We start from the raw sequence: 27,071 nt of genomic DNA, 5'->3' as shown, positions 1-27,071 counted from the left end.
TGATTCTGATAGGTCTTCCTTTATATGTTACTTGGCCTTTTTCTCTTACTGCCTTTAATATTCTTTCTTTGTTTAGAACATTTGGTGTTTTGATTATTATGTGACGGGAAGTATTTCTGTTCTGGTCCAGTCTGTTTGGAGTTCTGTAGGCTTCTTGTATATTCATGGGCATCTCTCTCTTTAGGTTAGGGAAGTTTTCTTCCATAATTTTATTGAAGATATTTGCTGGCCATTTAAGTTGTAAATCTTCACTCTCATCTATGCCTATAATCCTTAGGTTTGGTCTTCTCATTGTGTCCTGGATTTCCTGGATATTTTGGGTTACAAGCTTTTTGCATTTTGCATTTTCTTTAACTGTTGAGTCCATGGTTTCTATGGAATCTTCAGCATCTGAGATTCTTTCTTCTATTTCTTGTATTCTGTTGTTGATATTTGCATCTCTGTCCCCTGATTTCTTCCCAAGGCTTTCTATCTCCAAAGTTGTCTCCTTTTGAGTTTTCTTAGTTGTTTCTACTTCTGATTTTAGATCCTGGATGGTTTTGCTTAGCTCCTTCACTTGCTTGTTTGTGCTTTCCTGTAATTCTTTAAGAGATTTTTGTGTTTTTTCTTTCATGACCTCAGCCTGTTGACCAAAGTTCTCCTGTATTTCTTTAAGAGAGTTTTGTGTTTCGTCTTTCATGACCTCAGCCTTGACCAAAGTTCTCCTGTATTTCTTTAAGTGTTTTTTGCATTTCCTCCTTGTTGGCTTTTGTATTCTCCTGGATTTCTTTCAATGATTTTTGTGTTTCCCTTGCAAGGGCTTCTAACTTTTGATCCATTTTCTCCTGAATGTCCTTCATGTGTTCCTGTACCAGCATCATGACCAGTGATTTTAAATCCAAATCTTGTTTTACTGGTGTGATGGGGTATCCAGGACTTGCTGGTAGAGGAGAATTGGGTTCAGATGTTGCCATATTGCCTTGATTTCTGTTAGTGACGTTCCTGCGTTTGCCTTTTGCCATCTAGCTCTCACTGGTGTTACTTGGTCTTGTCAGTGCTGGACTCACCAGTGCAAGCTGCCCCTTCCCCGTTGGCCTCTGGTGCACAGCTTACACTCTGCACTGCCTGTAGACAGGGTGCTGTTGTCCAGGCTGTTCAGATCCCGAAGCAGGCACCTGAAGGCTCCCGCTGGGGCCCGCAGGATTTATTGGAGCACACCGACTTCTCCCAGCTGGCCGCCCGGAAGCCCCCACTAGCCTCTTGAGGGACCTGGAGATGTGGTGCGGCCACCCAGGCTGATCTGAAGCGGAGAGAGTTGACCTGAGGGCTTCTGCCTGAGGCCTTGCCCCAGATTGTGTCTGTGGGCCAGATGGAACCCGTGTGCACCCCCAGGGAGCTCCGAAGGTGTATGCTGCTGTGACCTCCCCTGTGTTCCGCTCACTCCGCTGGGCAGCCGATTTCCCCAACCGGGCTGGTGCACACTAGGTTAGCCTTGTCGCCCGGGCCCTGAGTCCAGGCAAAAGCCTGGGAGGCCAAGGTCAGAGCAAAGTTCCCCTAGGGCTATGACTGTTATTTGGGTCCGCCAGGTGACCCGGATGGCGGGCGTGCGCGTCTGTGCTCCCCGAAAGCACTGGGAGAGTCTGTTGTGCTAATAACCTCCTGGGCGGGTTGACACACAGATGGCCCACCAAGCCGCCCAGTTCTTGGGGTCAGTCCTGTGCCTTTTGGGGCCTAGACCCCCGTTTTGTTAGCCTCAGGCTACGCTTGTTAGCAGTCTCTGCCCTCCCGAGCACTCTGGGTCCTGTAGGCAAAATGGTGGCGCGTGCGCAGGCCAGGGCAAAGAAAACTCCTGGCTGGGTTGGCACCCCGATGGCCACTCGAACAGCCCAGGGCCTGGGTGCAGGCCAACGCCCGTCAGGCTCAGACCCCTGCGGTGTTGGGCCTAGGATTATGTACCTCAGTCTGACCGATCTCTGGAGCCCGGAATCAAGATGGAGGTGAGTCTCTCCTGACTGGCGGGAAGCCGAGTTCTGAAGTGGCTTCTGTGCAGCGAAAGGCTCCGCAGAACTGCAGCTGCTTGCCGCCCGGCTGGTCAGCGAAAGTCAATGGTCGTGGGCGCAGGGCCTAACTGGACCCTGTGTCGCCTTGGTTCCACCGCTGATGGCCCTTCAGCTGTACCAGCTACTGCTACCACCGCCACCGCTGCCACCGCCGCCGCCCCCCGCCCCCCCCCCCCTGACAACTGGAAAGTTTACAAGTCAACCACATCAGGGGCAGGACAGCTAATGCACTTTAGAAAAGAAAACTAGTTGTACAGAGAAAAAAAGGAGGATGGTGATTGGAGAATGGATAGAGAGAAGAAGGCTTATGGGACATATGGGGAGGGGGGATCGGGGAAAGGGGAAATCATTGGGAATGTAAACAAAGAATATAAAAAATAAAAATATTAATACAAAAAATTTCAATATCCATTTAAAAAAGAAAAGAAAAGAAAACTAGGGAAGATACACAGTAACTGAAGCATTTTACCTGTCTTTATATGGAGATCACCCATTCCATTGTGCCCTCTGCTGGCCCTGGGCTCCTCTGCAATTGAATTTACCATGGCTAATAATGATGTCACACTGTCTGGCTTAAACTGTTACCTGTCCCTGCAACTTCATTGTTCACAGTGTTCAGCTGAATATATAAATTGATGTTTCAGACGTTCAATTTAAGATTTGTGCATATGTTCTCAATATGTCTCTCTAAGCTGTAAGTTCTATGTTGGGAGCATATGACTATGATTCTAGCAGTACCCATTGCTAATAAAGTAATGACAGAGAGGTGTTTTCTACACTCATCAGGCTATATCTGGGGAAGACCACATGAGATTAGATGACTACAATGAGTATTGTGAGCTGATGCAGACTCCACCCACAGGTATCCATATATGAGTTAATAAGACAGTCAGATCAAGTGTCAACAGAAAGGGGGAACCTCAATGGTACCCACAATCCTGATAACAACTCCAGAAAAAATATAATATCAGTGGAAATGAAGTAGATATCAAAATAATGTATGCCATGACTCCTTTTGTCTGTACATTGTTTGTATGCATTTAATGGAATGAAGCAAGAGGGATCTCTTTGCCCCAACTTAGGGGCAGTGATTTTGGAGTGGGTGGGTGGGCGAGGGAGATCCCTTATAGAGGCAGGGTAAAGGGGGGATGTGATAGCAACTTTGCAAAGGAACAGCAGAGAAGGGGAATAACATTTGAAATGTAAATAAATAAAATAACCAAAAAAATCTCCTTAAAAAGATCTTTATGAGTTGAGTATTTGTGTGCTTAGGCAGCTTTATCTCTCCCAGTCTATCTTTGCTATTTCAAGCTATTTGATTCCTAGAAAGAGAAAGTGCTAAGTAAAACTTTTTAGGAACTGAACACATTTCACTGGTGGAGGATGTTTGTGAATGTGTTCCCAGTAATGACATAAGCCAACACAATTTTGTATGTATATGCAGTTAGGTTCTGAATTGTTGCTACATATATTAAATTGAAAATAAGCACTACAGAAATTCAGGATTTCCATGTATGGTTTGCTTTAACATCTCATCACAAATCAGATGCACAAACCACTGCAGGAGAGGAGCAGCTGGGGCCATTTGGATGCATGACTTCTCTTATATCACTTGTCATAATTGATATAATGTCCAGTGGGTTGTCAGTACAAAAGAAAAAAAAAAACATCAGGGCAACATGTTTTCCTTATTACAATCTTTTTTCTTTAACTCTGGTTTTTGAGATTCTTCCTTTGTCTTTCAATACCTGTCTTCTACTGTTGTGATATGTATAATGCTGCACTTCATACTCCCATACTGGGAGAGGAAACAGATGGCTGTACTGGGTAACAATGCACAGAGTTTTTATCTGATTAAGAAGTATGGATTTACAAAGATTTTTTCTTTCATCATATAATTCATTTAAATACATTCTTAATTCAGTAAGATGATATGAGCTTTTTCTCCCAATTTTAACTAATGTAAAGATCACAAAATATGCTGAGCTATAAAATGGATGTGGAATAACTGTGCAAGAGTTATTGTGGCTACAGTCAGACATTGATTTGTAGCATTCTTTCATTCACCACTTACTCTGTGTATTATTCTGCCCTTCTTTGCCTGGAGTCTGTTTCACTGATTAAAAATTCCAAGCAGTTACTTCTGTAAGTGTGCTATATTTGATGCTTCTAAATATCACTTAAAGCCTTGCTTACCACTTGCTCTGTTCCTTAGCCTATTTGCATGAAGCATCCTGTGTAGAACCAGTTTGCAATCTCCACACTCTGATCCATTGAGATCAGATAGTTTTCCTGGTGATCAAGTTCATCAGCCATAGGAAAAAAATCAGTTTGGATATATTTGTAGATGTCTCCTGCAGAAGTTACAAAAGACCCTCAGCCCATTTCTTTTGGAAAATCAGGAATCTGCAACAATAATCAGTAAGTTGTCTTTAGCAAATATTGGGGATGACTATGAATCCCATGTATTTCAAATACTGAAGGAGATTATTATATGTCACAATAGTCAGTGTTTTGCAACAGGCCTGTGATTACAGGAAAAGGTATTAGAATTGGGAAAATTATGAAGGCATAATCAAAGATAATGGTTGATCTTGTAACCTATCCTAATTTCAATGACAATGTTGGTCACATCCTTGGAATTAGGCTTGATATACTATATGATTCCATATTTCTACCCAAGAAACTGATTCAATTGTGATAGACATGTGTGCAGACATTAACATCAACATGGGGATATGATGAAGAGTTTCACTAATTTCTGCTTTCTGAATCTTGCATAAAGATGAATAGAAATATTCCTTAGGCAATAGAATCGATTCTTAGTCTGTTGTTCCTTTTCTCAATACTTGCCCACAAGCTTTGGACAATATTTCAGGCTCTTACCCATCCTCTCAATACCAAGGCAGCCTCTTTCTCATTCAGAGTTTCTAACAAACCACAGAGTTGGGTTGTTATGCTGTATGGGTTCTAATGGTGACCTCAGTTAGTCCAGGGCTCTGGCCACAGATGATGTATGGAGTTGGACGTCAAGTACCACACACTGCCCCAGGAATGTCGGGCTCTGAGAAGCCACAGGAACCAACTCCAGGGGTATAGAAAGTCAATTTGTGGTCCTCAGAGAACCAGCAGGGCCAGACTCAAGTATCGTGAGGAGGCCGGGGGCAACAAGTTCTCAGTCTTGAGCACTGCAGAAACCTCTGGATGCCTCAGAAGTGCTCAGAATGGGGTGGGGGCCCTCAGATCTTGCATACTAATAATTGACAGTGTCTTTGGCTCTTAAAGTGTTCATTTGTAGGTAAATCGTTCTTTTGGAATCATCTCTTGAGATGACAAATCTGCCTTTCATAGACTCTACATAGTAAGTTTCATTATTCATAGCTTTGCTTCTCATTTCACCCAACCATTCTAGACCCTACTGCAGAGCCTTGCACACCCATTTCATCCAATAGTCATAAAAGTGAGTCCAGAGGCTGCACAGGAGAGGTTTAAGGATCTGACAGACTGCACCAAGCCTCCTCCAGACTCTATCAGCTGGACCTCACACTGGACACCTGGAAACACAGAGAATCTTGTCAGAAAACTGTTACAAATACACACTGTCTCTCACTGTCACATCCACTCACACAATAATTATCTCTTTTTATCTGTAACTTTTCTTTTAAAAGAGCAATTAGAAAAACCCTGCTCACTGCCAAATCCATGGTGAATGTTCTATGAGTTAACAGCTGAATACCTCTGTCAGAGTTCTAGAGTCAGCGCTGTAAATTCATGAACAGAGAAGAACATTATTTGCATGACAGCTATATCAAGACAGCAGGGACAGGAGCCCTAGAGAAGTCATCTTATTATAAATGTCTGATATGTCATAAGAACTGGAAAGGCATTTACAACATTAAAGAGTCACTTATTTCTTAGGGCCATGGCTTAGTTGGTAGAAACTTGTTTTATATTACTAAACCCTATGTTTATTCTTAGTAATGCATGGGTAAGCAAGAGCTTGGAGCAGGAGTATTATAGGTTTTAATTATGATTGGCTACATTAACTGTGTCTCTAAAAAAGAAGAAAAGAAAAAACAAAAGAAAGAAAGGAAGGAAGGAAGCAAGCAAGCAAAAAAAAAGAAAGAAAGATTTCTTTATTACTTTGAATGAATTTATAACTATAAGTGATAATGATATAAATTGCAGGTTTACTTTATTATGCTATGTATATGCAACCTCCTTTTTGGTCTTAGCAAAAATTACCAAATAAATTCACAGGAAAGTAAGACAAGAAAAATTAAAATATGTTAAATAAAGAAATGTTGAGTAGTACAACCACTCTGGAAATAAACTTGGTGGTTTCTCAGAAAACTGGGTATATACCCAAAAGATGTTCCACCAGACCACAAAGACACTTGCTCAGCTATGTTCATATCAGCTTTATTTGTAATAGGTAGAAAGTGGAAACAGCCTAGATATCCCTCAACTGAAGAATGGATAAAGGAAATGTGGTTTATCTATACAATGGAATACTATTCAACTATGAAAAACAAAGACATGATGAATTTTGAAGGCAAATAAATGGATCATGGCAATATTATCTTGACTGAGGTAACCAAGAGCCAGAAAGGCACATGTGCTAAAAATTCACTTGTAAGAGGACATTAGCTATAAAATACAGGATAACCATGCTACACTCCACAGACCCAAAGATGCTAGAAAGAAAGGAATACATAACTGAGGATGCTTGTGTCTTATTTGAAAGGGGTGATTAAATACTCCTGGAAGGCAGAGGGATAGAGGGAACTAGATAGGAGCGAGGATGGTGAAAGAAATGGGTTATTTCTGGGTCTGGTGTGGGGAGGGATTGAGGGCTGGCTGGCTGGCCATGAGAATGACTGGAAATTTACAATAAACAGGGCTTCAGGGACTAGGAAGCATGTTCAGTAAAGAAGCAGAGACCTGGGATACTGGATGTGCCCAAGAATCAATGTTGGCATTCATAGCTGTGAATCACAACACTGGGGACATAGAACCTAAGGAGGCTGCCTCTGGTGACCAGGCAGGAATCTCAGTGGAGAGATAGTGATGAATCCAACTACAAAACTCTCAACCCCAAATTTATCCTGTTTACAAGAAATGAAGCAATTAGGAATGGAGCACAGACTGAAGTAACAGACAAACAATAATTGGCCCGACTTGAGGCCTATGCTGTGTGCAAGCATAAATTCATGAGGTAATACTCTGATATGCTTACAGAAGAATCTAGCATAGTTGCTCTCTGATAGCCTCTATCCAGCAGTTGACTCACATAGATGAAAACACCAACAATCAAATAGTGGATGGAGCTTGATGACTATTATGGAATAATAGGAGGAAGGATTGGAGCCCCTAAGGATATAGGATCTCAACAGAAAGACCAATAGAATTAACTGACCTGGACTCTTGGGTACTCTCAGAGACTGATCCACCAAAGAACAAACATGCATTGACTGGACTTAGGCTTCCATGCACATTTGTAGCAGATGTGCAGCTGTGTCTTCAAGTGTGTCCTGAACAATTAGAGGGAAGACTATCCCCAAAGCTGTCGCCTGTGCATGGAGTATGTTCTTCTAACTGAAATGACTTGTCTAGGTTCTATAGGAGAGGACATGCCTAGCCTTTTGAAACCTTTTTATACTAGGAATGGGGGATACTGAGGGTGGCCTCACCCACTCAGAGGGGATGAGGAATGGGGTAAGAATTGTGGGAGAGGGTGACTAGGAGGGACAGTACTTTACTGGGATGTAAAGTAAAATAATGGTAATAATAGTAATAATTTACATGAACAAAAGAAATGTTGAATACGGTTAAGTGAATAATGAATGCAAACATAAAACTGAATCAACGAAATGACTCTGAGTCCATAGCTCATTGGTACAGAACACCTCAAAAGATAAAAGAGGTATTATATAATAAAAAAATACTTCAATAATGATACATTGGAGATATGTGTGTACCACATATTCCCTTCAGGCCTGACCTCCACATTCCATTCAACCCTACTGGTACAGAATACCTCAAAAGATAAAAGAGGTATTATGTAAGAAAACAGACTTCAATAATGATACATTGAAGATATGTGTGTACCACATATTCCCTTCAGGCCTGACCTCCACATTCCCTTCAACCCTACTTCTACCCATCCCAGAAACACTGCCAGCCCTTCTGTGACTTCCTTGAGGTCCCAGGTAACACAAATGTTCCCCATGCCTTATCCTTCTGTCCCACAGATCCTAGGCATTGGTATTTCTCTTAACATTAGCTAGGTGTACACTTCCCATGGAGAAGTCCCACCTGGGCCTTGAGATGCTGTCTTTTTCTGTACCATAAGGTAGTCCAAGCCCCCACCTGTTCATAGTCTACTTTCTTCCAGCGTCTGCATCCCCTTCCTATCATGTTGTCCATGATTCTTTCCATATCATTTTAGTCTCCTCCATGGTTTTGCTTCTCTGAACTGTTGCATAGACACTCTTCTTAGCATGTAGGGCTCCCATTCCTTATGCTTCTTGCTTCTAAGTTCAACCAGGCTGCCTGTATTTTGCAGAATTTTTCATTTGCGTACTTTCTTAGGCAGAACCATACTATTTTGCCTTTCACTAGGCAAACTAGTCTTAGGTTTTTAGCTACCTGAGCAGTGTTGAAATTGGGTTCATATATATATGAGAGGATTTTGAGTGGAGGAGGTCTTGATGGGCGTAGTACTTAGATTAAGAAATTCTCAAAATATATTTTTACAAAATATTGAAAACAAGGAAGTTTTCTTTTACATATAACTTCTTGGCAAGTGGTCCATGTTAAGTGCTATCAATGAATAGGAAGACCTGGGTATCCAGGGTTGGGCACCTCTGCAAGAGGTGTAATATCAGTCTTGGACTGTTTTTCATTAACATAGTGAGGCTTTGTTTTCTTTACCTGGTGCTGTATGATGAACTCTATATTGGAACATTAGACATTAGAATTCTGAGAGAATATTAAATAGACAAAACTGAGTAATAGAGAGAAAATTAAAGAATTGACTAATATTTAATTACTGTTATTTATTATATAATTCAGTCTTATTTAATTATGTTTCTGAATATAGACTCCCCTCTGCCCTATCTGCCCACAGAGAACATTATAATGCATTGTTGGTAATTATAGCAGATGTAACAAAGTTTATAAATATTGATTCTATATATTAAATTGAAGAAATTGGTTTCAGTGATGTAGATTGGTGTTGATTAATCTAAAACAAATTCTATATTATATGCAATATTGAAAAATTAAAATATATAATTTCTATGTATTATTATTCTGGGTAAAATAACCTTTTAAATTTTCAAATTTTTGCACTTCTACTAATTATAAGACAGATATGAGCTAAATTTCATGTAATATTTCTGTACATGAGGTAACTATTTTAAATTATCCATCCACAAAGAAATAAAGGAACTTGTCTGAGAATATGCAGAGAAATTGAGATCCTTCACTTCAGGTCTCTTCTCTGATGTCCTTCTATATCTCCAGTCCTGTTCCTCCCCAGGGCGTACCACTGTACTGATTAAAGATAAGACACAGTATGAAGAGCCTTGAAATTGAATCTTCACAAGAAAAACTTGTTAGGTCTTAGTTTTCAATCAAGAAATAGTACTACTATGAGATCAACTGTATTCACAATGATAGTGAGGGACTTTGAATTGGGTCATATCTGTTTCTGGAGCTTTCTGGTAGAATGACATACAATTAAGGAACTACCTGCAGTGATTTTTATGAGTTTTTTTTTTTTTTTTTTTTTTTTTTTTTTTTTTTTTTTTTTGTCCTTCAAGTCAAGGGTTCTAGCTAACACATCTTCTCCTGTGATTTAAATGTGGTTACGTGAGAATAGAACCTCTGGATAGAGTCAAAAAATCCCCTTGATGTTCCTTGTGTGCTCCTGCATGTTAGGACCTGTACAACTTCTTTCTTTTATTTCTTTGTTTCCACTTTTTGTCTTTGACCTCAGGATTATCTTATTCAGCCAGTGGATTCAGGCTCTTGACACACAAGGGGTAAATATTCATAGTGGGTTGTTCTTAGGCCACAGTGGTTATCCACAGACATAATAAATACATATATCAAATATCATTCTTCTAATAAGATTTTCCATAATGTGCAATGAGTGCTCATATGTAAACTAGCAGCTTAGCCCCAAATATTATTATTCTTCCTGGAAAATTGTTCTGAACTACGCCATCATCCTTAAGTGTACAATACAGAAATTTATGCTCCAATTCTGTTCATTACATAACCCAATATAAGGCTAGGGACATGTTGCAATATCAGTCCATAGTCATAGTACATACAATGACATATACAGTCTTCTCTAGTTTCATATTCACCTAGATTCTATATGATCACAGCCTTCACAGTGCAGAACTGCAGCCTGGCTTTCAATACAATGCTTTTTCTGCAACAAAGGTGAAGAAGACTTTAGATGAGAATGGAAACTTAGTCAGATCAACATTCGACTATTGTAAACCAGGAACATAGTTTTAGCAATACTGATCTCGTACATAAAATTCTATCCTAATTTAATGAACCATGGGTATTATGAACCCCCAGTGACCAAATAAATGTCATAGCTTCAATTCAGTGAAATTGTCTTCATTTATCCTGATAAACACTTTTTACTATTGAAGAAAGAATTATAGGGCCACAGAATGTAGGGCATAGAAAAGGAAATAAATCTATGGTTGTTGGAACACTAAGGTGCTGGTAAGTTGTATTATGCCAATTTCTCCTCTCTCATTCCTACAGGATATATCTTGGACAATGAAGTACAATAAACATATGGTAGATTATAGTTAAGAATATAAACTACCTTTTGCAGAACTTTGCTCCTCAAGTTACTGTCAGTTAGTAGAACCCATAACCATGTCTTTAAATAATGAATAATTTGTGTCTCTATATAGACACCTGTTGCTAAATAAGGACACAGATATCCCATCATTTTAGAAGATTTATTTTTACCTTCACATTTGTTGTCTTTGTTGATTTGTGTCAAAGCATAAAAGGTGATTCATAAAGAAGGATATATATCTGGCAAGAATTTCAAAGCCTTATATAGATACAGATGGACATTGTGGGCAGGATATTTGTATAACAGATTCATTTGTATTTACGTGTAATAGTGTAGAACCACAAGCTATACAAAATGTGTAGATCACACATATAGTGTCCCCAAAAGCTCCTGACACTTACACTCAACCCTCAAAACCATAGTTGATGGATGTGACCTCATCATAGTATGAACAGAGATAGATGAATGTTATCTCCATGTTAAAATTCAAGTTTTCAGTCTTATACAGATTGGAAATTTCCACTGAGACTGAATGGATTTCTGTCAATAAATCAGCAAAAGTATTTCCTCATAGGGAAATATTGGGGATGATAGCTTGTATATAAAGATTTAGTTTTCCATATAAACCATGTTATAAAATGTTTGTTGATAAATTATTAGTCTATTGGTCTGGAAGAAATATCATAAATTGAAGTATTTTTCAAACACATTGATTAAAGAAAGAATTGTTTTAAATTGAAGTGGGAAATCCTCAGCTACAGTCCTTGGGTGTTGTGCGAGGATGCTTAATCTTGTTTCTTCATTTATTTATTTGTTTGTTTATTCAATTTATACTCCTATTGTATCTTCTATTTTCCACTCAGTCATCTTCAGAGAACCCTTCTTCCCATCACCCATCCCCTTCTCTTATGAGAAGGGGGAGTGTCCCCTGGGTATCAACCCAAACTGGAACCTCATGTTGCTATAGGAATAGAAACCTGCTCTCTCAATGAAGCCAGGTAAGGTAGGCTAATTAGGGAAAGAGGATGCACAGTAATGCAAAAGACACATCATAAGCCCCCACTCCAGTATCTGGGGGATATACACAAAAACCAAATTGTAAATCTGCTATGTATATGTGGGAAAGGGGGGCTAGGCAGCCCTCAAGGTTGAAGTTAGTTGAAAATTTTTGTCTTCTTGTGGAGTCCCTATCCTATCCTTGTTCCATAATCATTCCCACAGCTCTTCCCAAGCTCAATCTAATGTGTGGCTGTGGGTTTCTGCATTTGTTTGTCACCTTCTTGAAAGAGCCACTCAGAGGACAGTTATATTAGGCTCCCATTTGCAAATATAACTGTATCAATAATAGTGTCAGAGTCTTTCAGGGTGAGTTTAGATGAGACCCCTAGCAGTGGGTGATATTTAGCCTGAAGTAGAAAACTGCTGTATCCAGGCAAGGGTCCCAGAGGAGGGATAATGATTAAAAAAAAAAACACCCACAAAAACCTTCAATTCAATATTGTCTTTCTTCACAAATTATAGAAACAACAATTGAGCAGAGACTGAGATAATAACATTTTTGAGACCCATCCCATTTGCAAGAGAATATTTAAATTAGTGTTTTCATGCACTAATTCCAAAAGGAATATTGCATGTTAGTCATAGAATTTTAGATTAAACACAATATGGTGAGTTATGTCTATAGTTGAATAATTGGGTATTCAAAGAATAGATTGGAACCCTCCACCTGGCTAGCCATTAGTCCTATAAAGGGAGGCAGTTTAATAACTCAATATCAGTCAGTCAGGCCCTGAAACATGTATTTATGCTCAGCAGATGGATAGTTTGCCTAATCAAAATTTTACATGTTGGAAAAAAACAACATGTAAATTTAACAAAAGTCATTATTATTTAACAAAAGTCATTATTATTTAAAAAAAAGACTTATGCTCTACTCATAATAAAGCAAAAATGATGTAGGGCAAGCAAATGAGGAATTATCCATAATTTACAAAAAGGAGGTTTTGTTTATTAAAAGAGCAACAGCAGTTGGGAACTGACAGACCAGAGTCTATAGGACAAAATGCTTCCTGGATAGGCCTTACTGCATCAAAATTCAAGTAGAAGCTAACCTCAGGCATGAATAATTCCATACAAAATTATAACAGAGATTTAGACACTGTCCACTAGAACTCAGAATGCAACAGAAAATGCACCATTCCAAGATCTCCCCAACATTCTATATCATCAAGCTGACTGCAGTCCAGACTTGACAGAACAAATGCTGTCCATTGCCATAAATAATATGTCATTCTTATTCCCTAGGTTGTTCAGTTTTACCTGATTTCTCTTTAATAACAATCCAAATATAAAGAACAGCAGAAGAAATCTAGGAATTACAAACTGAGAACATATCACTAGAATTCCCCAAGCCTATGTCAGACATAGAGCTGAGCAACATGTGATACCACTGTTAGATCCTGAACCCTATCCTTAGGCCACAAAGTCAGAAGATGAATTTGCTGTTTGAAAAAAGGCAAAATTAAGAATTCAAGATTGAAAACCCTGAGTAATAAAAAAAATGTAAAAAGATAGTTGATTCTTATCTGAGCCTGACATGAAGAGTCCAGAGAAAGAAGATGGAAATTTTGGATCTGTTTGGTATTGTCGGACATTGACATAGACCATACCTCACTCTGGGTATTCTATGAATCTAAAACACTGTCCTATTGGAGAATCCTACTTTGGCTATATCCTGAATCTCATAACAGAAATATTTACATTACTTTCATGAGATTTTTGATATACTGTGAGCAGGAACTTCTTGACATCCACAATAGTGTCTTGGTTTGATGACTGCATATGGGGAATGTCTTGGAATACCCAAGATGCAATTCATAGACCACATGAAGCTCAAGAAGAAGAAAGACCAAAATGTGGATTCTTCAGTCCTTCCTTGAATGGGTAGCAAAATACTCAGAGGAGGAAAGATGGAGACAAAATATGGATCAGAGACTCAAGGAAAGGCCATCTAGAAACTACCATAATTTATTTATTTATTTATTTATTTATTTATTTATTTATTTATTTATTTTTAAAATTTTTAAATTAAAAATAAAAATGGGGTACAGAGTTAAACAAAGAATTCTCACCTGAAGAACTTCGGATGGCGGAGAAGCATCTTAAAAAATGCTCAACTTCATTAGTCATTAGGGAAATGCAAATCAAAACAACCCTAAGATTTCACCTTACACCAGTCAGAATGGCTAAAATTAAAAATTCAGGAGACAGCAGGTGCTGGAGAGGGTGTGGAGAAAGAGGAACACTCCTCCACTGCTGGTGGTGTTGCAAATTGGTACAACCACTCTGGAAATCAGTCTGGCGGTTCCTCCTAAAACTGGGCACCTCACTTCCAGAAGATCCTGCTATACCACTCCTGGGCATATACCCAGAGGATTCCCCACCATGTAATAAGGATACATGCTCTACTATGTTCATAGCAGCCCTATATATAATTGCCAGATGCTGGAAAGAACCCAGGTATCCCTCAACAGAATAGTGGATGCAAAAAATGTGATATATCTACACAATGGAGTACTATTCAGCCATTAGAAACATTGAATTCATGAAATTCTTAGGCAAATGGATGGAGCTAGAGAACATCATACTAAGTGAGGTAACCCAGACTCAAAAGGTGAATCATGGTATGCACTCACTAATAAGTGGATATTAACCTAGAAACCTGGAATACCCCAAACATAATCTACACATCAAATGAGGTACAAGAAGAAAGGAAGAGTGGCCCCTTGTTCTGGAAAGACTCAGTGAAGCAGTATTCAGCAAAACCAGAATGGGGAAGTGGGAAGGGGTGGGTGGGTGGACAGGGGGAGAGAAGGGGGCTTATGGGACTTTCAGGGAGTGGGGGGGGCTAGGAAAGGGGAAATCATTTGAAATGTAAATAAAAAATATATCAAATAAAAAAAAGAAAAAATATAAATTAAAATTTATTTAAAAATATTATTAGATATTACTTTATTTACATTTCAAATGTTAACCCCTTTCCACATTTCCCCACTGAAAAACCCATATCCCATTCCCCATACCCCTGGTCAGCCCCCAATTTCCTGACTTGCATTCCCCTATTCTGGGAATTTGAGCTGTCACAGGACCAATGGCCTTTCCTCTCAAATACCAACCCAGGCTACTATACTCTGCAAAACTCCCAATTACCATACATGAAGAAAGCAAGGTATTCCATGACAAAATCAAATTTACAAAATATCTTTCCACAAATCCAGCCCTCCAAAGGATAATGAATGAAAAACACCAACAAAAGAGGGAAACAGCACACTAGGAAGAGCAAGAAATTAATGAACTCATAATTCATTTTTTAAATTACATTCCAATCACAGTCCCTTCTCTTCTCTACTCCCACTCATGACCTTACAAATCCCTCCCCCAATTACCTTCTCCACTTCTTCTCACAGAAAGAGATGCCTCCACACAGTTTATTTCCAGACCTTATTTCTGAAGCCTAAAGCTTAAAACAACCTATATATCCCACAACTGAAGAATAAATACAATAAATGGGGTTCATTTACACAAATGAATACTACTTAGCTATTAAGAAGAAGGACATCAGCCCGGTGGTGGTGGCACACACCTTTAATCCCAGTACTTGGGAGGCAGAGGCAGGTGGATTTCTGAGTTTGAGGCCAGCCGGGTTTACCGAGTGAGTTTGAGGACAGCCAGAGCTACAGAGAAACCCTGTCTCAAAAAAAAAAAAAAAAAAAAAAAAAAGCCAGGCTGTGGTGGCACACGCCTGTAATCCCAGCACTTGGGAGGCAGAGGCAGGTAGATTTCTGAGTTTGAGGCCAGCCTGGTCTACAGAATGAGTTCCAGGACATCCAGGACTATACAGAGAGACCCTGTCTCGGAAGAAGAAAAAGAAAAGAAGAAAAAGAAGAAGAAGAAGAAGAAGAAGAAGAAGAAGAAGAAGAAGAAGAAGAAGAAGAAGAAGAAGAAGAAGAAGAAGAAGAAGAAGAAGAAGAGGAAGAGGAGGAGGAGGAGGAGGAGGAGGAGGAGGAGGAGGAGGAGGAGGAGGAGGAGGAGGAGGAAGATCATGAGTTTTACAAACAAAAAATATCATCCTGAGTGAGGAAATCTGAACCCAAATTACATGCGTGATAGGTACTCACTAATAAGTAGATAGTAGATATTAGCAAAATAGGCATGAAATCCCAGAATACAATTCCACAGAACTCATGAAGGTTAACAAGTGGAAGGGCCCAAGTGAAGATGCCTCAATCCCACATGGGAGGAAGAGGGAAGCCATCACAGGTGGCTGAGGGAGGGAAGGAGGGAGGGAGGGAGGGATAGAGGGAGGGAACTGTTTGGGAGAGGGGAAGGAAAGGGGAAAGCACGAACATGATCAGGTATGGGTGGCAGTAGAATCAATGGAAATATGCCACGCTAGGGTGTGAGAGGTATGGGGACCATCTAGGAAGCACCAGAGATCTAGGAGGTGAGAAAATCTCAGGACTCAAAAGGAGTAATCTTAGATAGAATACCAAAGAGTGGGGAGAGGGAACTTGTAGATTCCACCTTCATTAGAAAGACAGGATATCCTGTGGAGAGATGGGATTGACATACCATATTAAAAAACACTGACCCAAAAATATTTCTGTCTAAAAGAACTGAAGGAATAAAAATTAAGAGGAGACTGAGGGAAAGGACTTCCAGTGACTGGCCCAACTTGGGATCCATCTCAAGGGAAGATTCCAAGGCCTGACACTATTACTAATGCTATGTTGTGCTTACAGACTGGATCCTAGCATGTCTTTCCTCTGAAATGCCCAACAAGCAACTGAACTAATCTGAAGCAGATAATTACACTCAGCAAATGAACTGAAGTCCGAGACCCTTGTGGTTGAATTAGGGAATGGCTGGAAGAAGGTGTGTGTTCCCTGTAGGAAAACTAGTAGTCTCAACTAATCTGGACATCAGAGAACTGTCTGACACTGAGCCACCAAGCTGGCATCATATGAGGGCCCCAGCATATATTCAGCAGAGGACTCCCTAGTATGGCCTCAGTGGGGAAAGACATGCTTAACCCTCTATAGAGTTGAGGCGTCAGGGAGTCCAGAAGCCTGGCCAGGCCAGTGGTAGGGTAAAAGGTCTTCTTGGATACATGAGGAAAGAGGAAGGGGATTAGCAACTATGGGAGGGTGGACCAGCAAGTGTTTAACTACTGGACTGTAAAAATATAAATAATTAAAAGAATAACTATTAAAATCAAGTTAACATGCACAACTATGTTGCGTATTTTTGATTATTTTGTTTCCATAATTTATCATCCTAGTATTGTTGAAATAGTCTCCTGCTATCTTTGCTTCCTAGAAAATCCTGAGTGTTGCAAGACCAAATATACCAGTCTCCACTAGTCACAGAACATCGAGTTGCATGATTCTGTATTTGGGAACAAATATAGATGTCTGGAAGGGCTTGTTTCAGGCTCTAGTATCTCTGCAGTCTTGTTATGAGTTATAAACTATTATTTCAATTACATCACAGTTTATTTTCACCTTTGGTGTGCTTGAAGTTAATAGAAAAATCTCTTACTATAATGGAAGGATAATGCTAATAATCATTGGCCATCAGGATACATCCTGAATGTTTTGCAATAAATGACATCACTTTTAGCAGAAAATTTCCTTTGGAGAAATAAGTTCCTTCAGATAACTGATCTGCTATCTCACATACTGAGTATTCAGCATCTATCACAAGGTTTCCAAAGATTACATTGTAGAAACCTTCAGGGAGTTGAAAATGCAGTGGAATGATTCTGTGCCAATATCTCAGAAATTTCCTATAACAAAATAAAACACTATAGAGCAGACTGAAAATAGACAAAGAATTAGTGAGTCTGTGTTTTGTGAAATTTCAAAACAGAAACGGGTTTCACTGGAGGCAAATACTGAACTTGTAACTTGGACATTTGAAACTAAAATAAACACACAATAACTCATCTAGATTGAATTTGCAGATTAATAAACTCATATGGACAAAATTAGGAAGAAATTAATAAATGCTAAGATTGCTAATGAAAATATTCAGTTAATATGAATGAAGCTTTGACAGAGTTCAGGGAACTTGGATCTTGACAGCCATCTCCAAGATCTGAAAATTCATATTCAAGTCTGAAAATTAGCATTTGCTCCTGCAGGAATATATTCTTAAATCTTAACTTTTCCTTGAAATTGTCTTATAATTTGTCCAATGATTATTTTTTTGCAAATACTTTCCTATTTTGTTTTTTATATTTAACTGTAATATACCAGTGAGCACCTGCAAAAATCCACTTCTTTGATAATGTGTGTTACTTATCTGCAAATACTTATATTTGTTAGGAGGCAAATAAACAGAACTACTGCAGGCATGGTTCTCTGTGGACATCTGTTGTCTATAGTAGCAGCTTATTGACCAAACTTTTTCACCACAGCTGTGCTCTCTGTAATTTCACCCTCTCTTATAGGACTGTTGAAGTTTGAATTTTTCATCTTCTCTGAGAACATAATAGAGTCTGTTCTTATTGTTTTTTAGGTGCCATTTTCAGAATCCTTTGTTAACAGTTTAATATATGTATATTGATATATACCTTATTATCTGCATTTATATCCAAAATTAAAGATGCTATGAAATGGTAATTGTTCTTTTCATAAAGCTAGTCTGTCACAACACCACTTACAACATTCCTGGCTGGCACTATGTGAATTTTCTATCTGATGTCAGTAATCTTATATTCGTGGTCCAAAATTAAGGAGATAAAGTTTTTTTTCTGTTTTTGTCTGGGCATAGCTGAACCACCTTCCCCTGTTTTCTGACATACTCAGGATGTGGTTTTCACATTGTGTCTTGCACAGTAATACATAGCAGTGTCCTCATTTTTCAGGCTGCTGATCTGCAAATATGCAGTGCTGGCAGAGGTTTCCAAAGAGAAGGCAAACCGTTCCTTGAAGTCTTCAGCATATGTTGGCTTCCCAGTATTGGTGTTGATCCAGCCCACCCACACTAAACCCTTTCCAGGAGCCTGCTTCACCCAATGCATTGCATAGCTTGTGAAGGTATATCCAGAAGCCTTGCAGGATATCTTCACTGTATCACCAGGCTGCTTCAGCTCTGGTCCAGACTGCACCAACTGTATCTCTGCTTGGACACCTGAGAAGAGAGCACAGGGAGGTGAATTTTCATGGAACTCCCTTGGTTCCCAGTGGAGCATTTGTTTCTGATTTCTTACTTTGGGTTGCTGCCATGAAAAATACCAAGTTCCACACCCAATCCATAATGTCAATGACTGGATCTCAGTGCTTCCTTGAAGCTAACTGGGCACTCCCTTGCTGGTATATGAAGTGAGCCTCAGATTTCTACTCTCAAATCTTCTATAGATTTGCATATGACTGGGAAACCTAAGTCATATTGAACTAAACCAGATCCACAATCAGATTTACACAGATCCCTGACCCTAGGCAGCCGAGCCTATGCCTTAAAGTATCTGTTGTTTTTATGACTTCATGGTGACTGTGAAGTATTCCAAGTCCTCTACTTGAGCTGTGTTTATACCCCGATGTTTTCGTCCATACACTTCACAGTCTCATGGCTTATTTCTGAGCCTTATACATGTAACAGGGTAATTGTGTCCTATAGCAACCACTCATTAGGTAACTGCTCTGCTCTGTGCACAGACTCTGTGACTTCATCATTTCTAATGCATATTGCTCTCTGCATACTGAAACCTTAGCATCAATACTTCCTTGCCTACAGAGTCAAAATGGAATTTCTTCCTGGACTCTTGTGGTTCTCTGCAAACTTATATCCAGAAACTTACCTTTCCTGGTGAAATTTTATAAATGTAATATAAATTTTATTGGATATTTTATTTGTTTACATTGCAAATGTTATTCCCTTTCCCAGTCCCCCTACCCCACTGAAAACTCCGTATCATATTCCCCCTCCCTCTGCTTCAATGAGGGTGTTCCTACACAAATACACAGAAACATAATTAAAATACTAAGAATTTGAAAAGAGCAGTTCAATAGGAAATCAACATATGTGAAAGAAATCACATACTAAAATAAAAAGTCTGTCTTTATTTCACAGTTTTGAAACTGAAGATTCTATTCTTTAACATGAAGAAACTGCAGGACAGATCCAGGTATTTAGGAATCCCATGCAAGACCCTTTCTAACTTTAATATTATTTCTGCTTTTTTATACTCTAAACTTAAGAAGACTACCAATCATTTAAGGAATCTAATTCTGCTTACTTTCCACATTTAATTCTTGAGAATCAATGCTCATAATGAGACAGCAAAAGCAACAGTGCTGAGTAAAAGTTAACATATAGTTATCATAAGTAGAATAATGAATAGGAGTGATAACCAACGTGTCCTGTAATTTAGTTAAAGTGAAACAGTAGTGTTTAATGTGGACTGGACTCTATGTTGATAATGTGGACTAAGGATAGACAATTACAATGGGGGACAGAACAAAAACAGTGGGAATGAGAAAGGCAATAGAAATGTGAACAACTCTGTTGACGGTCAGACCAGACTTTTGACTGCATTGTCCATGTTCTGATAGCACACCTGCTGTTAGACAAAGGAAGTCAACAATAGCTAATTATATTGGCAGTTAGTTCTGCACACTGAGAAGGAAGAGGAAGGGCTGGCCTGAGAGGAAGGGCTTTCTGACCTTCTGCACACCTGCTCAATGACAAATGAAACCATGAGATTTTGGCACCCCCTGCTGTATGAATGTGCAGAATGAAAATTAACATATAGTCATCATGACAAAGCATGACAAAGCTCCCCCCATTATATTAAAAGCATCATGGAAGCCTCCACCACATTATTTATCAGGCATAAAGTCCCTGTCTCCAAGCCACCCTATGACTTGAACATGTGGCAGGTCAAATTGCCAAAATTATAATTATCTGATAATTTTTAAATCATGCATCAAAATCATGTCTTCCTTATTTTTTCTGCCCTTGGTACTTGGATGGCACAATCATAGGTGATTTCTTGTGGCAAACAAAAGAGCAGGCTTAATATAAATATTTAGGTGTAGCCTTTGCCAGGTATTGATGATGTAGGGCAGGCCTAGCTTTTGGCTGATTTCCAGGTTTCAGTGACTACATCTCATTCAATTCCTTTTTGGTTTCTTTACCAAACAGGATGTATTTTGTAATTCCATACATTTGACATCATAATTAATGATATCTTCATTTTCAATACCAGAATATTACTCCACAATGTAAAGAAAACACATTTTTATACTCATTCTTCAACTGAGGGACATCTAAGATATTTCCAGTTTTTGACTATTATGAATCAGGCTGCTAAGATCATAGTGGAACACATTTCCTTGTGATATTGCAGAGTGGTATAGCTGAGTTTTCAGATAGTACTATTTCCAATTTTCTTATGAACCACCAGGTTGATTTTGAGAGTGGCTGTACCAGTGCAAAATCCTACCAGCACTTTTCTTCACATCGTTACATTATATTCTCTTTTTAGTTTTTTATCTTAGCCATTGTAATTAATATAATATGGATTCTGAGATTTTCCTTTGACTTTAATTTCCATGATGACTTAGGGATGCTGAGAAATTTTTAAGGGTTTCTTGGCTATTACAGTTTCTTTTGTAGAGAATTCTGTATTTAGTTCTGTACTCCATTTTCTAATTAGGTTATTTTGTCTTTTGGAGTCATTTTCTTGAGTTCTTTACATATTTTGGATATTAGCCCCAACAAATATATAGTTAGTGAAGAACTTCTCCAAATTTGTAGGGAGTGTTTGTTCCTATTGATTGTGTCCTTTGCCTTATAGAAACCTTTCAGTTTTATTAATTCCCATTTATCACTAGTCAGTTTTTAGAGCCTCAGTATTCACTTCAGGAAAGTTTCCCATGTGCCAATGTGTTCTAAGTGATTTCACTATCTGTTCATTTTTATTCAGTGTTTCTAGTGTTATGTTAAGTTAAAAACAGTTTGTATTACCAGGTTGATTGTGTTGGAAAAATTAATTTTCCTTTCCTTTGGTTGTCAGTTGGAGAAAATTCTGGTTGAGGGACAGTAGACTGCGTTCTCTTCTACTCTTGGCATTAGAATTTGACCTGGTCTTGGGCATGTTGTCACAGTCTTTCTGATCATATGTGCCTTAAGCCTATTTGTATAGATGCTCCTTTTTCCCCTTGATATACCAGAGCCTTTGTGAATCTTACTGTCTTTCTGTCTCAACCTTTTCTGGATTGTATGAGCCCTGAGAGGAAAGAATTTATGGAGATAATCTATTTAGAAATGAGGTTTCAAAGGTTTCTCACTATCAGAGTATTTTCCAGTTATGATTCCCTGTGCATGTCTTTATCTTCTGAAGGAGCGAACTTTTCTCCTGAGCAAGTACGCAAGATATATATGTATATGTAAGTGTTATCTTATTGCTATGAACCTTTAGCAACACTAGCATGTACTTTTTGCCTAGGCCACTGAGCTATTTGTAATTAAGTTCTTGTATACCTGAGAATTTTTCAAAATGATTCAATCATATAAAATTAGCCTGAAATATAATCACATTGGCTGGATATTCAAACAAAAGGTACAGTGCATTATAACAAAGCAGAAAACTAAATAGCAGCCCAGAAAAGAACACTTTTAACTACTATGTTGTCAACTCTGCAAAATACAAATATAATTTTTATTTTTATTTTAAAACATTATCTTTATAGCTGCTGATAAAATCCTGTGTGCCCTCATCAATGAAACTTTTTTTTTTATTTGCAGTGGGGACTATCACAGAGATGCACATCAGGGAAACATGTAAAGAACAAGTGACTCTTGGATGTCCAAATAGATTTAATACATCTTCAATACAAATCTTACACAAAAGGTACATAGAAAATTCTGGTTACATAAAGATCGAAAGATACAGAGAACCAGGATGCTATTATGTGATGGTATCATTTATTTAGGACAGGGATGCTGAACACATGGAATCTCATATTGCTCCCTGTGGTGCCTTGAATATGTTTAGCCCAGAGAGAAACATTATTAGGGGTTGTGGCCTTGTTGGCATAGGTGTGGCCGTATAGGAGGAAATGTGTCCTTCTGAGGGAGGGCAATGAAACCTTCCCTGAGAATCCAGCCTTACAAATTGAAATATTTTTAACTCGGTTAGTGTTTAGCTTTATCTTCTGATATCATGCAGATTATGGTAAAGTGCTATGGATACTAATCTGTAGTGTTGAAAGCTCTAGTTAGGCAAAAACTCTGCTTCTCTGTGTTCAGTTAGATGTAGAAGTTTTGTCACCAGAATAGAACAGTTTAAACCCAGCCAATGTTAGAAAATACTATAAGGGCAACTGCTCTACTATGTTCATAGCAACATTATTTGTAATAGCCAAAAGCTATAAACAGTAAAGATGTCACTTAACTGAAGAATGGATACAAAGATGGGATCATTTATACAATGAAATACTACTCGGCTATTAAAATCTAGGGTAACATAAATTTTGCAAGCAAATTAATGGAACTAGAAATTATCATTCCAAGTTGGCAACCCAGACCCAAAATAACATTCATGGTATGTATGTACTGATAAGTGGTTATTAGCCAAAGAGGACAGAATAGCCATGCTAAAACCCACAAACAGTGAGAAGTTTAAAAACAATGAAGGCCAACTTGAGCATGTTTCAATCCCTTTTAGAAGGTGGAACAAAAAATCAGGGATTTGGAGGTAGGGAGGAACCTGGGTGAAAGAGGAGAAGGGTAAGGTTCAAAGTAGATAGAGTTGGGTATAGGGGAAGACAAGAGAGAAGCCCAAAGATCCAGAAGGATGAATTCAAATATGCAGCTGTTGTTGGTTGGGGACAGGGAGACAGAGATCTGGGATGTGAGAAGCTATAAGGCCTCAATGGGGATGACCTTAGAAAAAATTTCCAATAGTGGGGAGATGTAACCTGAGGAGAACACCTCCAGTAGATAGATAGGTCCACAGTGGAGGGATGTGGAAAGCAACATGCCTTCTAATTGTTTGACCCAGAATTGTTCTAGTCCAAAAGAAATACAAGGACAAAACCATGGCAGAAACTGAAGGAAAGGACATCCAGTGACTGGAACAATTTGTGATATATCTCATGGTTGGGCCCAAAACCCTGACACTATGACTGATGACAAGTTGTGATTGCAGAAAGGAGCTTAGCATGACTTCACTAAGATAGATGCAGATATTTAGAGCCAAAGATTGGACTGAGGTTAAGGACCACCAAGGAAGAGTTAGGGGAAAGATTAAGGGACCTGGAGGGGATGGCAATCCCATAGGAAGACCATGAGTGTCAAATTACCTAGTCCCCTTGGAGCTCACCAAGGAGTATATTTGGCCTGGTTCATGGACCCCAACACATATGTAGCAGAGTGCTGACTTGTCTGGCCTCACTGGGAGAGGATACTGCTAATCACGTAGAGACTTGATGCCCCAGGGAAGCAGGATGCAGGGTGGGAGTTTGTAGGGGAAGGATGGGGTAGGTAGGTGGGTTAGGGTTATAGGTAGGTTGATAGTTGGGTGCTTGGGGGCACACCCTCTCAGAGGCAAATGAGATTGGGAAGGAGTTGAAGAACTCTTCACAGTACTGTGAAGGGGGGAAATGTTTGTAATATAAATAAATAAAACAATTAAAAACCAAAGAAATTATAGAGCCGATATAACTATTATATAGATATAGATATAGAGATAGAGATAGATAGACAGAGAGAGAGATAGAGAGATAGAGACAGAGATAGAGATATATAGCAATGACATCACAACTGTGAATACTCACAGGTACTGCAAATAAGAAAGCATGGAAATAGGAGGGGCAAGGGCAAAGAAAGAGAAGGGTTTGGTAGGAGGTGTAGTGGGAGGATAGTCTACAAAGGCGGTTATTATGAATACAACCCTTCCTATTCACAAAACTAAAATCTGTATTTTGTGCCTTTTTACTGGTGTACATTTCCTTTATTGTACATACATAGACTCCTTGACTTGCTGTCTGTAAATGTCACCATGTGAGGTTTTTACTTATTTTTGCCAGAGAAATTAAATATACTTTTATAATAACTATTTTTGTAATGCCTATTCCTTTAATATTGTTAAAAATTTAAAAATACTGTACTACTTTGAAAGAGTTAAAGTAGTTACTCCATAATAGACATGTACCATTAGTGAATGGATTTTCTTATTGTCTATAAGAATATTTCAGGAACTCAGTTCAATTGATCAAATTATGTGATATCAAGCATTTCTCACACAAATCTTTGTTCAATTAAGATAATTTTTACTATTGATAATCAGATTATAGAAGAAAAAGACGTTATTTTCTCCTTTGCCATCAGGCTAGAGTTAATGTGAGGGCTCTCAGTAGAGGTCAACACAAGGCAGAAATGTGTGGAAGCAAGATTCAGTTGATGAAAGTTAATAATCAGGAAGAAGGACACAATGACTAAAGAGACCTGGGTAGTGAGACATAGAATTTACTCCTCAGCAGGAAGTCCATCTTTCACTTTCCTCAAGTGATTTGAGATGGTGGAATAGAACATGGTGAGTCCTTCATTCACAGAGTATTTTGATTTAGGAGACAGATACACTGATTAACCATGTCATATTTTTGTTTTCCAAATGTCTTTGACAAGAGACATGTGAAAGAATCAGGAAAATTAGAAATGCCCATTTTCTAAGTTCTAGGTTTCAAACCTGGAAAAGTGGCTGAGGTGCGTACTTAATGTAGCAAAGCAGATCCTAGCCTCCAGGTTTTCCATGCAACCAGCATTCCTTTCCAGATACAGGGTCTTCCTGGCTGGTATATCCTACCCCATACACTTAATTTTCAATTCCATGGCAGGGCTTCCCTCCACCCAAATTTGCATTTAAATATATTTCATCTATTTTCTTTACACGGTCACTTTCATCTGTCCTTTGAACGGTCATCCCGGTGCTTCACTGATTCCCTTCTCCTCTTCTCTCTGGCTCCATCTCATCACATGGATCACGTTTATGTCTACTCTGGACACTCCCAGATGCCCCTTGTCTCTGGCCAGTATATCAAACACATCCCCAATAAATTTTTGCCTGCAACATACCTGAAACCAGTCATTTATTAAAAATATCTGCTTTTTTCCTTCACTGATATCCTTGTCATAGTGACCACAGAGGTATATTCTGAGCCTCATTTCAGTTTAATATGACTCATGTATATGTTTAGAACAAATGTCAGAAGTTAGGTGAACAAAATATAATTGAAGATAAAATTAAAGTTATAGTTTATTAACGGAATAAGTTACAGTTGTGTCAGATCTGTTCGAGATGTACACTGTTCTCAGGGATATTTGAAAGACTTGTGATTTGTTAGACTTAAGTGTCAATGATTGTAACCACAACTCTCTTGTGGTTCCCTTAATCTAAAACAATGTTCTAATCATAATACCACTAGAATTTACCCCGAATTGCTGATGGGGAAACATAACCAATAACTTTGGACATTCTTAAGCATTCAATTTTTCTGACCTCCATAGAATCACTTCTGGAAGCAGAGGTAATATTTTTGGACATGGTTCATGTTAGACTCAGGGTTATATATATTTTAAAGTGTGGCAAAAGAGAGCCAATTTTCAGAGATTTCACAGACCATAAATGTAGAGAACATTCTGAGAAACCAGCAGTAGTAATAGCTGAGATTCCAGATAGCTCTGTTGTGTTTGCTTTTGTTGCTACTATTTTGCCATTTTTTTCTTTCTTTTTTCTTTTTTTATTTTATTCAATATATTTATTATTTACATTTCAAATAATTTCCCCTTTTCTGGTCCTCCACTGCCCAAAAGTCACATAAGCCCCCTTCCTTCCGCCTGTTCTCCCACCCACCCCTTCCCACTTCCCTGTTCTGGTTTTGCCTTATACTGCTACACTGAGTCGTTCTAGAACCAGGGGCCACTCCTCCATCCTTCTTGTACCTCATTTGATGTGTTGATTATGTTTTGGGTATTCTAGTTTTCCAGGCTAATATCCACTTATTAGTGAGTGCATACCATGATTAATCTTTTGAAACTGTGTTACCTCACTTAGTATAATGTTCTCCAGCTCCATCCATTTGCCTAAGAATTTCATGAATTCATTGTTTCTAATGGCTGAA

At 38.7% G+C, this 27,071-nt stretch overlaps 1 gene segment (V, D, J or C); it reads right to left on the bottom strand.

The window, feature by feature from the left end:
• Positions 1-18,733: 18,733 nt before the first annotated feature.
• On the bottom strand, positions 18,734-19,279 carry LOC127686857 (immunoglobulin heavy variable 7-4-1-like). The segment is given in 2 exon segments: positions 18,734-19,077; positions 19,157-19,279. Coding segments are annotated over 2 exon segments (375 nt in total).
• Positions 19,280-27,071: the final 7,792 nt, after the last annotated feature.

The sequence above is a fragment of the Apodemus sylvaticus genome, chromosome 6 (genome assembly GCF_947179515.1).
Source record: "Apodemus sylvaticus chromosome 6, mApoSyl1.1, whole genome shotgun sequence".
NCBI classification, from domain to species: domain Eukaryota; kingdom Metazoa; phylum Chordata; class Mammalia; order Rodentia; family Muridae; genus Apodemus; species Apodemus sylvaticus.
Note: the sequence above shows the minus strand (reverse complement) of the source record. Positions and strands in the feature narration are given on the sequence as shown.